Source organism: Nylanderia fulva, unplaced genomic scaffold, assembly GCF_048542155.1.
Source record: "Nylanderia fulva isolate GAGA-0341 unplaced genomic scaffold, ASM4854215v1 Scaffold18, whole genome shotgun sequence".
NCBI lineage: Eukaryota > Metazoa > Arthropoda > Insecta > Hymenoptera > Formicidae > Nylanderia > Nylanderia fulva.
In genome coordinates this window covers 2,954,299-2,968,613 of record NW_028190055.1, presented here as the reverse complement: position 1 = coordinate 2,968,613, position 14,315 = coordinate 2,954,299, and the positions used below count along the sequence as shown (strand labels likewise).

Below are 14,315 nucleotides of genomic sequence, written 5' to 3'. Positions count from 1 at the left end.
TTTTTTATTATAAAAAATTGACTGTCGTTAAGTATGAAATTTCGTTAAACAATTTTTGAATTAAAAATTTAATGGCATGATTCAATCATAATGTATATTAAACGTAATAATGTATTGTATATATAATATGGATTATAATTTTTACTAATATTTTACTATTATATCATAATAATATAATTTTTCCCTTCTTAACTTTTTCTTTTTAACTTTTGCTGTCTCTTTACTTGTTCACATATTTATATTCAGAACGAATAGAAATATTCACGAATAGAAATATTAAATACAAGACATTAGATTTGCCTCACGTTGATTTAGCTAATGAAAAATTTATATAATTTCTAGAGATAATAAAACGCGTATCACAGAAAGTACATTATATATCATTAAAAAATTTCACAATTTTTTTGCAGGATTAAACGGTTGACACAATTTAATATCCGCTAAACATAATTTGAAACGTTTTCCAATGATATATCTTATTCACGGTCGATGCTGTTCAGCGTGTTGACTCCCGAGGCAGTCGTTTGAAATATTGAAATAGTTAAAAAAGCGTCATTGCAAACATTCGTCGCGGTTATCAGCGAGTGTGTGGAATGATGACAGAAAACGTGGACTCTAGGTGGTCTCCGCGGTGCACTCGTAATTTCTTGCACCCCTTTTGAAACGAATTCTCTCTCCTCCTTCTTCCCCCCACACGTCATTGCGCATCCAGCACGAAAAAGCATTGCCGACGACAAGAAGATCCCGACGAATAACGACCATTCGTTTGTCGGTGTGCCTTTCACATATATAAACGACATAGCGTCGGTCCGGATCAGTTCAGCTGTCTCTCGTTTGCTTATGTATTTATTCGATCATATTTGAATAATTGGTCTCCCGATAGGGCTTAATATATAAATGGGTAACTTGCCTCGTATGATTAATGTCAGTGATTGAGAGAGAAAGAGAGATGCGATCAAAAGAAAAAAATTATAATTTATAACATTAAAATAGCAATATAAATTTTACGTCATTTACTGATACGTATAATTGTTAATTATGATCCAAGAATATTTTATATTTAAAAGATTATTTTTATGTATGGATTATTTGCAAATGCAAATCTCTCTAGTTTCGATGTCAATACAGTATGAAATTGTCAATAATTTTTTATGATTTTATATTTATTTTTTTTCGAATATTATTTTTCAAAGATTATTTCGTTATTTGTAAATATCTTGTCGAGCTTTATTAATATATTTATTTTAACTTTTATTGCGTTACGAGGAAAATCACAAATTAAATAAATAGGTATGCATACATATATGGCGGCAATAATGGATACGATGCATTTCGACTTTAGTGTATTAATGTATATATGTATATATTAATATTGTAGTAGATAAACTTACACATATAAGTATATAATACTTTATATATAACTACTATAACTATAACCCGCTTATTTTAAAGGTGATACAGAGATTAAGTCTCAATAACTTGATAAATAAATATGCTGCAGTGGTTCGCATATTTTTTAAAAAATTCTCGTAATACTATAAAACTATTATATACAGACTTTAAAATAAGCTGTGCATATATCATTTTTTTATCACTAAAAACAATTTATAAAAAATAGTACGTATATATATGTGTACTATTGATTAGTAGTACAATAGCTCTTGTTATAGAATAGATCGTACGAAGTAAGATACGAAATAACTTTAATTTATATATATATAAATAAATTGAGATTATATAATATTAACATTAAATTAAGTCTATAGAAATATATTAATATAGAAGTTATATAAATTTTATTTTTGTTGATATAAGACGAAATATTGATTTATACATATGTATATTGAATAATTATAGTATGTTGATAGATACTAATATTACCGAATTAAATTTAATAACTTAGAATTAAATTTAAAAATTAAATTTATAAAAAAAATTTTTTTTAATTAATCGTACAATTTCAGTTTATCTATTATATTTTAAAGAATTTTTTGCTATTTATGACCGTAGAAATCATACTACCGTAGCATAGGTTCAAAAATAACGATGAATGCGATAAAAATAACTAGTGAATTCGTTATTCGTTAGCGAAACATATAACAAAATTACTTTTTTCCGTTGCAGAAAAAGATTGTTATAGTTTACCGAAAATAAATGAAATAAGTAATAATAATAATTTAAAAAAAAAAAATAATAATAATAATGTTACAAGTAACTTTTCAATTTTGACAATATTCGTACATTTAGCGACGTAAGAACATTTGATCAGTTTATCCTTACTTGAACTGTATATACATTATTAAAATTTGCAGATTAAAGAATTGACAAATGAGAAATTCATCAATGTGTGTAAATTCGGGGGAAAAATTAAAGTAAGAGAATAGTTTAAAAAATTAAAGAAATTGTGACAAACACGTGCTCGTGCTCGTGTTTTTGGACAAACAGGTTTTCGAACAGGTAATGATGACATTTTTGATATAATTTTGCTTTAACTAAGATAAAGCCAAGTTTTCAATCAAAATTGATGAATTGAAATTTTTATAATAATATATAATTTATTTTTAAAAATGTAATTTATCATAAAATAAAATTTATAAAATACTTATGTTATTTAGTACACATTATAGAAAATTTAATTGATTACTTGGCTTTAAATTAATTAAAGTAAAATTTAAGAACAATTTATACCAAACAAGCTCTACAATATAGATGAATAAGCTAAAACCACAAATTAAAATAAGATCGGTGAGATATAAATTATTATCATTACATGTAATTATTAAAATTAACGTGTTCTTTGTTAAATCAATTAGATAAATTAAAATTTTATTAAAAATTTATTAAAATTAATTGAAAAAATTACTCTTTCTATAATTATCCTTTTTTCATTTTTATTATATTAACTTGGATTAGATGCATAATGAAAGGATTTATTCAAAGCTATTCAACTTAATCTGTTCTAGCTCATCCATTTTGAGATAATCGGACTTATCTACAATCTAAATAATCTACGTTTACAACTTCTACAAATCCGTTACCTCAAAATTAAATACAAGTTTATCACTCACTGATATCGATGTGCAACTGCAAGGTTGTTGATATGCGACGCTACGCTGTCTGTAACATACAAAGTATAAAATTCAAATTATAACAATGCCGAAAATAATTAATATTTCAAGAAATTATTATTGTTGTACACGCTGAATTTTATGTCCGATATATACAAGCAGACATATAAATATATGTAAAATAATTAGATAAATTCTTAATAATTTAAAAATAAAAACACAGAAATATTTTTATACAATTTATATAAGTCTTTCTCTTTCAAAGTCTTTCTTGTTTAAATTCAAATAAATAAACCGAATTAATGCGTGTGTACACGATTCATATTAATTAACAAACAAATAATGATACTCACCCTAGGATTTCTCCGCCAATTCTCGATGCCTTTCCCAGGCCTCCTCCTCCTCTCAAGTCATCAGGATTGTCAAAGTCCATTGAATAACATCGCGCGACACTTTTACGGCACTCCCGCACTTGTAGATACACGCGCGATATATATAAACTCACTTTGCGTTGAGTTTATTATCTAACCTCTCTACTTTAATATATCCGCTTCAATGTTCCACTGCTGCTCTGCCATAATCCCATATGATTTGTCTGATTACTGCACTGTTTTTTCTATTTAATATTTGCAATCATTATTTATCGCACTTCACTACACACCGATACACTTCGAAATGAACGAACGATACGAAGAAAATAAGATTACTCGCGAATACATTTCGTGACATCGCGACGAGTGAACGAAAAGTGTCATGGCGAAGAGACACTGCGCGACATCACTCGGCGACACTCGGTACTACAATTATCAAGCAAACAACAAACCCGCGACGACCTTCACGCTGCACGTCTAGCGCAAGACTCGAGACTGATCACGTCGACCCGCACGCTACGCGTCTAGCGGGAGCCTGATTCCAATAGCCAATCGCGAGGCTCCGTACGTATGGAGCCTCGTGATTGGTGCGCCGTAGGGTTCGCCTGCCAGTATATAAGAGCTGCGTTGACCGACAGACTCGAACAAATGCTTCTTGACGTTCTACTGTGCTGGTCAGCGGATGACGCTCCTCGATGAATAAACCTCGTCTAGCCATCAGCTAACTTTAACTTAAAGAAACAGACCCGGAAGAATATTAGACTGAATAATAAGAAAAAGAGAAGAAAATTACATTCTGAAGATTTTTAAAAATATATATATTTTATAAACGGCCCTTTTTAGGGCCACTAATTTCCAACGGAGGACGTTATTCGTTCGCAATTGATTTCCTTTATACATTCTTTTTCTTTATACAATTACATATAAGTAAATAGAAAATATAAATGATTAAATTATATTATTTAAAACAAACTATCCTAAAACTACTTATTCAAAAAAAACTTATTGATTCTATATATAGATATCTTGCTATATACAAATTATAGATTTTATACATTTAATTATACATATACCTATTATATTAATTGAAAATGTACACACATGAATTTTAGAGTTTCTCATTTAATTATTTATTCGTATGATTATATTTGTATAATTATATACGAATAAATAAAAAAATTCATGTGTGTACATCTTGAAATAATATAACAGCTATATGTATAATTTAAATGTATAAAATCTACATATTTTTAGGTAGCAAGATATTTATATATAAAAGCAACAAGTATTTTTTTTAATAATTAGTTTTAGAATCGTTTGTTTTAAATAGTAGAATTCAATCGTCTACATATTCTTAAAATATAACGATATAAAAATTTTCAATAAAATGCAATGATGAAAAGCGATTGATAAAAGTATTTTTGATATCATATGTATTGTTTAGACAATAATAAAGAAAATTGTATAAAGAAAAGAATGTATAAATGAAAAGAAATGTGAACGATGACATTCTCTGTCGGAAATTGATGGCCTTAAAAAGGGCCGTTTATAAAATATATATATTATTAAAAATCTTCAGTATGTAATTTTCTTCTCTTTTTTTTTATTCGGTCTAATATTCTTTTGAGTCTGTTTCTTTAAGTTAAAGTTAGCTGATTGCTAAACGAGGTTTATTCATCGAGGAGCGTCGTCCGCTGACCAGCACAGTAGAACGTCAAAAAGCATCTGTACGAGTCTGTCGGTCAACGCAGCTCTTATATACTGGCAAGCGAACCCTACGGCGCACCAATCGCGAGGCTCCGTACGTATGGAGCCTCGTGATTGGCTATTGGGATCAGGCTCCCGCTAGACGCGTAGCACGCGGGTCGACGTGGAATCAGTCTCGAGTCTCGCGCTAGACGTGCATCGTGTAGGTCATCGCAGGTTTGTTGTTTGCTTGATAATTGTAGTACCGAGTGTCGCCGAGTGATGTCGCGCAGTGTCTCTTCGCCATGACACTTTTCGTTCACTCTTCGCGATGTCACGAAATGTATTCGCGAGTAATCTTATTTTCTTCGTATCGTTCGTTCATTTCGAAGTGTATCGGTGTGTAGTGAAGTGCGATCAATAATTATTGCAAATATAAAATCATAGAAAAAACAGTGCAGTGGTCAGTGTCAAACCATATGGGATTATAGCAGAGCAGCAGTGGAACATTAAAGCGGAATATTAGCGGAGAGGAGGAGGAGGCCTAGGAAAGGCATCGGGCATTGGCGGAGAAACCCTAGGGTGAGTGTCATTATTTGTATGTTAATTATTAAGTTAATATAAAACTGAGAAATAGCGCGCACTTTCGTTGCTCTAGTTTACTTAAAAGATATGTGTGTGTTAAAGTATGTGTGAAAGGGTACGTAAAATATGTGTATTTTATTAAAGTATATAATATTCTGTGTCAGAAATTGTATACTAACAAATTATTCATTTTATCATTCATTCATTCATTAAAAATGCATTTGTTTCAAAGCAAGGGAACATTATATTTAAAAACTCATAGAAGATTATATAGATGATTTTTTAGCGATCATGAAATATTTCTCACACATTCTCTGTTATGTAATATAATGATAAAATTCAAAGATGTCAATCAAAACCATAGTTTTTCAAAATCTTTTTTCTTGAAAATTATAAGTTCTATTACGAAAGAAATAAAACATTATGAAATACATAGTGGAATAAGGAAAAGAAATACTTCTCTTTTAATCTATTATTTATTTTCAAAAGAAATTTATTATTTATTTCTACAATACAACGTGCTATACTTATCTTTGTTATTATACTTAGAAATGTCTATCATCATTATAGACATATATTGTTATTAACTTTACCAATATGATATTATAGCGACCAAATTTTCTTGTGATTAGCCAGAATATGTACTCTCATTAACGGGACAAACAAATTGCATGAGTCTTACAATTAGGTGAACTTACAATTAGAAAAGCAAGTATAATTTCTGCGTTCAAGCTATCGCGTCTCTGCTTTGTCGCATACGACGTTCTCATATATTTGATACGCGATTAAAAGTCTAAAAAATTTGTAAAAGTATTTATATGATTTGATGAACGAAAAAATATAATCCAATTGAAGTCTTCCTGTTATTGCATTATAGATATTTGACAATTTTTACAATTTTTTATTTAGATTTTTATTTTTACTTTTGCAATTGTTTTTTGCGCTATTGATAATGAATATTTTTGAATATTTCTTTACTCTTAAAATTGAGAAGCATTTAATATAAAGATCGAATGTTTTTATCTGTATTTCGGATAAAGATTTTATCTGTGTTACAATAGCTTTTTCTTTAGATTTTTGTTTTCACTTTAACGACGTTTGACTTCTACCAACTTTATTCTGTAACGATTCATAATTTTAAAAATTTGTCTTATCATATTACTTAAAAACATTTCTCTCTCCCGGATAAAGCTCTTCCTCGGCTATATGAAGAATAAATAATTATTATACTACTATTATACGATTTCTTTCCGTTCTGCGCATAACGTAACGTTGAGATGCGAATCAAGAAGCGTAACCAGTATATTCGCTTCTGTCGGCTTATAAAAATGCATGCGTACCTTGGCGCGAGTGTACCAAGAGGGAATGCCGAGAATATATACCTCCTCACCCCTTTCTCCTTTTTCCTCCACCCCCGTGTTTTGTGTATATATCGACAACTCGCGGGAGAGAAGAAGTACATGCTCTCTAAACATACTCAACGCGGATACTCGACAAGACCGCAAACAGCGAACGCCACGGCCCGGAAATAAAACGATACCGCATAATACACACACACATACACACATGCTCTCGTAACTCGCAAAAAATGCATGGAACACAGCGCATAATGCGTTCGATCCAAAAATCCCTAAGGCAAATGCCCCAATTACTTTCAGGCGTGCTGGGATTTTCCATGTTTTACATAATCGGAATCATATTGAACGCTCGTATTTTTCGGCGGAAAAAAGAATAGAAAGATACCACACATTTAATAAACTACAGATGGTAGATGCGCGCAGTTTCGTTGTGTCAAGATTAATTCCTGTCTTTCGCGCGAAAATGGTCTCTCGTCTAATTGACAAATACGGGCAATTCGTTCTCTAATCCTTTTCTCGTCTATCTTGAAATATTCTACAGAGAGAAACTTGCCTTGCTCGTATTTCGCAAACGAGAGATATTGTGCGAGGTCTTTTAATCATTATGCAATTATATTAATATATATATATATATATATATATATATATATGCATAAGTAAAAAATAGTATTAAATATAATAACGAGAAAGAAACAAAATATAATATTTTAAATAAATTTGCTTAAGTAAAATATTGACTGCAAGAAATCCCTTTTAATCTTGTTAATAATTTTAAGAGATAAAACATTTAAAAAATATGTGACGTTAAAACAAATATTTCTAGCTACGAAATACATTCAGGAGTATCTCATTTATGTAGAATACAATTTTCTCATTTTTTACGGATCTAATTTGTATATTTAAGTTACACATTAAAAATGATATGTAATAGTCATAACATGACTTAGATAAATATTTTATAAAAATACGCATATATATATACCTATATATTAAAATGGAAAAAAGAATTTATATTTGAAAGAAATATATCTTTTTTCGTAGTTTTTTAAATAAAATATCTGTTTTTTAGGAACAAATAAAAAATGTGGTTGAATGTAAAAATTATTTTTTGCAGTATTAATTATTTTGAAAATTATAGTACGCAGTATTGATTTGTACAATTTTACGAAGAGATTAAAAGATTTTTCAAAATAATTAAGACTACAAAAAATAATTTTTACATTCAACTACATTCTTATTTGTTTCTAAAAAAACAGATACTTTATTTAAAAATTACAAAAATATATATATACTTCTTTCAAATATAAATTTTTTTTCTATTTTAATATTATATGTATTATATAATCGACATATACAATATTGTATATGATATTGTATGATACATAATTTGTTTTTTAAGAATTGCTTTGTACAGAAAATTAATTTTAAAATCTTCTAAAAAAATGTTCCTATGTTTTTTTAATATTTTGGCAGCGCGAAAAAAAAACTATAATAGCTACAATTTTAATGTTTTGATTACGTTCGTAAAGACAGTTTTGAAGAGATCATAATGTGTCCACAAATTTTGTTGTACATCTCACGATTTTCATATATATATTAATTATTTAATAATAATTTAACTTTTTTAATAACTCATCATACACGTTGGATTGTGAATTGTAACTCATCGTATATATCGATTTGCTTATCGTTGACAGTGAGAAATCATTCCAAGTAAAACTAACTAAATTTTGTGTAAAAAATATTAAAAAAAATATATAACTGTGTATTTATATAAAATGTAACAATATTTCTAAAATTATTAATTTATTATAATCTAAAATATATAACTGTGTATTTATATAAAATACAATATGTTTGAAATTATTAATTCATTATAAATGCAAAGGATCTTTTTTAAATTATTTGCATGTTTTAAAATATTAATGTGAGGTCAATCATTGCTATATATTATTGTTACAGTTAGTATTAATATTAATATTACTGTATATTTTGTTATTATATAGTGTAATCTTTTACATTATACACTAATTTAAAAAAATGTATGCATTACATTACAATTTTCATACATTTCAAGCAAGATTCATACTGGTAGAATTTTCAGCGCAAAATATACGTTCGTCGATTTATGAATTAACATATTCATGAAAATGTTAATACACATTTATATTATGTAATCTAAAAGCTTTCGAAAATATTAATATTTTTGTTCCCAATACGATGTGTACTATCAATCAATATCTGTTACATTACAACTTACGTTATACGTACTAATTAGTTGTCGCCGAAAGAAATGTATACCAGTCGCGAAAAATAAAACAAGTAGTGTAAAATTAGCACGTCATGGCCGCCATCAGAAGAACAAAGTCGGCAACGATCGAAGGTCGATAATTCGTAAGTGGTCGAGCGAGTGTGTTGTCAAGTTAACCGCGAGAGAAGGCCGTCGCTGTAAAAGACGTTAAAAATACATATTACCCTTGCAATATCGCGCGAACGAGTTACGCGACATTACCCGGCAAATATCGAATAACTTACGCGACATTAACCGCGCGCGCATACATATGAACGTATCCACATATACACGCCGATGACATGGCCGCGAGACGGCGGGGCTTACGTTTACTTGGGGGAAAAAGAAGATGCGCCCCAAGATCGCTGCGCGATCTCTTCTCTTCTCTTCTCTTCTTCTCTCAAAGTATATTTATCATATTGTTGTATAAATTTACCTCCTCCTCACCTCGCAGATCGCACGGAGACCACGCACCATGCACTCGGTTGTCGCCGGTTAATCATAAGAATGCGCCGACGTTCGCGCGCGTTGGCCACACTTCGCGAGCGCTTCGGCGCGACTCGGCAATCTTCGGCCGCGCTCGGGCGAGCGACCGGCGCGCGCCCGGTTCCCCACTCAGCGCGCTTCGCGCATCGCTTCAGTGCTGATCGTGTGTTCGTCGCGCGTGTGTCTCTTTCGTGATCGCTCGAGCAAAAAGTCACCCTCCGCTACCGGTCGGTCGCGCGTAACTCGATCGCGCGTGCCCCGAAATTATCCGCGCACATTATTCAAACGGGGTGATAAAGTGCGACAAGATTCGAGAGTGCCGCGACACTCGTCGAAAACTCGCTATTGGAAACATTTCTCGACGTCGCGGAATCTTGCAACGGGGATACAGATATATATCGCGAAACCGCGACAAATTTTTCCTTCGGACACGACAAGAAAGAATGGACTGGGGATACTTCACAAGCGAGGCGAAAATATTGTTTTGAATGACGTAGAGGTGTCGTATAGTGATCCAAAGTCGCGCGCTCTAAATTCGCAACAAGTTGCAGGAGAGTGTGCTTTTTTTTTACGTTTTCCTCGACTCTTTCCGTTTCTCTTACGCGAGTGTGTGCGTGTTCGTATGTGTGCGTGATCGAAGAGGATTAATATCGGTGATGATCCTGTGAAGTAAGCTGCGAGACGTAATCGTTCTCAGTAATGGCAACCGAATCCTCGAACGTGAAACGGACTGTATTCACGAACGATTGCATTCGAAGGAAATGTCGTGTCCTGTGATCGTGTGTTCTCCAGGGATCCTTTGACGGTAGGCTATGTGCTGTTTCTCCTTTTCTCATTTTCCTTGTCATTACAAGCGCGCATAGATGTTAAGAGAATGATTAATGGAGAAATACTTGCAAGAGATAACAGTTTGCGATAAACATAATAGAAAATCTTTTTCAAAGTAGTTAATATCATACGATTAATATCAGATAAATAAGTGACAGCTAATATAGTTAAAATTGTTCAAATATATATTTCTTATATGTTTATTGTTGTTATATATTTTTTTCTTATACATGCGGTTCATATATGTATACGTATATATAAAATATATATAAAACAAATATATATATGATATATAAAAATATAATATACATATAAAAATATAATATACATATAAAAATATAATTTACACATACCTAAATATAAATAAATTCATGTTTTTTATATATGTATTTCTTTATAATTTATCATTAAATTTCTCCATTTTACATTCAACATGAATTCATTCTCCACGCTTATTTTGCTCCCGTATGCATTTCAGGAATAGAAATGCACGATTTTTAATTACGATGTATTAAAATAATATTACAAGGTATTTTTTTTGCCGAATGCTACGTTTGATTTTGTTGTGCTCATTAACATTACTCGTTGCAACCTTTCTCCTCAATTTTCATTACAGTTTTGCCATAAATTAATTTAAAAATTTTTAATTGTAACGCCAGCAGTGAACATCATGGCGGCAGTTTATGTATGCATATATGTTCAGAGAATGGAGCGCGAATGGACGAAAAACTTGCCAAAAACATATTTTGATATTTAACATTAGTGAGAAAACAATAGCGTATAATAAATATTCAACGAATATTTATTCCCGATTAATCAATGATATCAGAATTGTACGTACGAATATAAAATAACATTATCAGATACAATTTGATTATTCGGCACGACATATCGTATTATGTCGAAATAAGATATTAGTTGGTAAAAATTATTTATTAAATGCTCTTTTAAAAAACGATCATGTTGCACGAAATACGTGAATACTGGAATATTGGAAATATTTTGTTATACACGGCGTACATGCCGAAATATCGAGTCGTATCTTCTGCTTTTCCGAACCCGTATAGCGAATTTCCATTACTAAAATATATTTACGAGTATCAATAAAATTACGTATTACGTATATATTCACATCATTACGCGCGATATATAATATAATATCGAGAAAACGGTAATATTGCGTGTCCTCCCGAGACGTTTTCGCGTAGGATAAGATCGCAAATTAATTTTAATCATATCGCACACGTTATATATTTTTTGACGCCTCTCGCATCCCGTGCATCATAAATCATCACGCGATTCGGGGAGTAAATATGCATCGTCCATCACAACACGCGGAGAGAAAGAGAGCGTCGCATGCAAGCATCCCGCTGGAGCAGCGACTGTAAGAATTTTAATCTTTGTAAAATTTCCATGTAAATCCTCTCGCAGAACGCGGACCTTTTTCTTCGAAATAGATTCTCCTTTTCTGCATGCATTGGCGAATAAACGAGCGAGATTTTACATGCGACATAACGATCAATCGCGGACGCGCGATAATGCCACGAAGAAACAAGTTACACAGACATATTACATATTACAACACGGTATTTTGAAATTGGGCGCTTGTCAGTCGCGCGTTGTGACTGGCAATTTTCTCGAAAAAAAAAGAAGAAATGCCGCGCGTTACCAGTCACGAAAACAATTTGTGCCTTTGTGATCGGATAGATGAAAGAATTCCGATGTTAAGGAACCGGCACGTCACGTCGGGGGGAATTATTACCTGTTGGGGATAATCACTTGAGGGGTCTAAAATGCGTGAGCCCGCCGTTCTTCTTTTTATCGCATCGTTTTCAAATCTAATTTATTTTCCCGATATATCAATCGCGTCCCGGTGTCTTGATGTATTTTATAAAAATTGTTTATCTCTCATATCGACGGTGACCATATTTTCTAAGGGAAAATAAAGGACAAATTTTAAAATTTAAGGCTTATTTCAACATGTTTCTAAATAAATTTGCGACCAAAGTGGAGATTGACGAGCTAAAAAAAATTCTGTGACTATCAGAAGTCTATATTTTTATTCTTATAGTTTGAAACTGATTCGACTATTTTAAACAAACTCGGTTTCTTAAATAGATTCGGATAAAAGGTATCGTTGTTTTCATATATATAAATTCTCACGTTAATACTACGACATTAGACAATGAAACGCTAAATAAAAAATAAAGGAGAAAATTGAGATTGAAAAAATGAATAAATATAAAGAACAGCTATTTGAAGTAAAGGACTGTATTCTAAAATAAAGGACGAATGGTCACCGTACTCATGTCAAAATGCTGTTGAACTGCAAGTTATGATTCGACAATTTTACTCGCAGCATTAGTTTGAGGAATTGCGGGCTCCCAATTTTTCCGAGAATCGCCGCGTCGTCGAGTTATAGCGAATTCGGTTGGATGCACTAGTGCGCACTGAGTGCACATAAAGGTTATCGCACACAATTTTACGACATAAATAATAAAAAAAATAAAATAATATTAATAGTAAGAGCTATTATATTATTATTCATATTGAACAATTATAATAACTCTTATACTATTAATTATTTTCTTTTCTTAATTACTTTTGTCATTGTAAACTTGTGAGTGATAAACCTTTATATGCACTTGTCAGTGCGCACTAGTGCATTCAATCGAATTCGCTATTAGACAGATGTAAACAAGAGATAAGCCGCTTCGGTAATACAAGCTCGAGATGTTTTACTGTGAGAATATTGTACACATATATATGGATATATTGAATATAAAGATGTTTCTGAAATCGAGATAATCTTTAAACGCGATACAACTTGAATCGACACGTGCGCGGTTAAAAAAAGCTGTTCATATACATATATTTTTTTCTGCATAAAATAAATGTAACTTTGCTGCGTAAATAAATATTGCTTGATATTTTGAATAGTTAAGCATTGCGTGTGTACATTATTATCAAATTATTACTTTTAATTATAGCAGTAATATCGTATTACTTTTTATAGATTTTATTGTATTCCGCGCTGTAAATGCGTATAATAATTTGATAAATTAATATGATTAACATTTTATATCTTTAATTATATACTCGTTGCATGTGATTAAACTTGTAACGATGCTAATTTCCATTTAAGATTACAATATTTTTATTAACATAATCGATATTTTATTAAAAGAACCACATTTTTTGTTAAAATATTAAGTGTTCTTTGTATTAATGATCGGTTTGGTTAAATGGAATTCATTTTAATTAAAATTCACTTTACATATATATTGGATGATCATATGAATAAAAGTAGAGTGTTGTTCTCCTTTTTATTTGTCAGAGGCTTTTGTCAGCTTACGGAAAATACGACATTGAAGCATTTTACTTGTGTCGATTAATACGATGTTTTAGAAAACATAAAAATTTTGAATCATATTTTACATTATAAATCTTTGTAAATAATCGCATCTCTCAGTTCATATCTATTCCAACAGCAATGACATTTGCAAACATACAGAATTATCGCTGTTTGTAATAAAAGTCGTAGATTATTTCATTTGAAATGTGTACATTTTTGCTTCATACATAGTTTTTTTAAATGAATAATGCTTTAGCTCATACTTCCTACTGTCAGTTATATTTTTCA

The 14,315-nt window shown here is 31.0% G+C and overlaps 2 protein-coding genes across 2 annotated transcripts in view; one reads left to right on the top strand and one right to left on the bottom strand.

Moving 5' to 3' along the window:
• nAChRbeta2 (nicotinic acetylcholine receptor beta2) overlaps positions 1-3,908 on the bottom strand; it is a 94,590-nt gene extending 90,682 nt beyond the window's left edge. Inside the window, exons 1-2 of the mRNA XM_085481493.1 lie at positions 3,422-3,908; positions 3,069-3,117 (exon numbers count right to left, since the gene is read on the bottom strand). Coding sequence (XP_085337619.1) covers positions 3,069-3,117; positions 3,422-3,501 — 129 coding nt within the window. The 5' untranslated portion in view covers positions 3,502-3,908. The remainder of the gene's footprint in view (positions 1-3,068; positions 3,118-3,421) is intronic.
• Positions 3,909-10,012: 6,104 nt separating this feature from the next.
• Positions 10,013-14,315, top strand: part of LOC114945936 (protein turtle homolog B) — a 242,142-nt gene continuing 237,839 nt past the window's right edge. Inside the window, 1 exon segment of the mRNA XM_085481491.1 lies at positions 10,013-10,649. The gene's annotated coding sequence lies outside the window, so the exon portion shown is untranslated.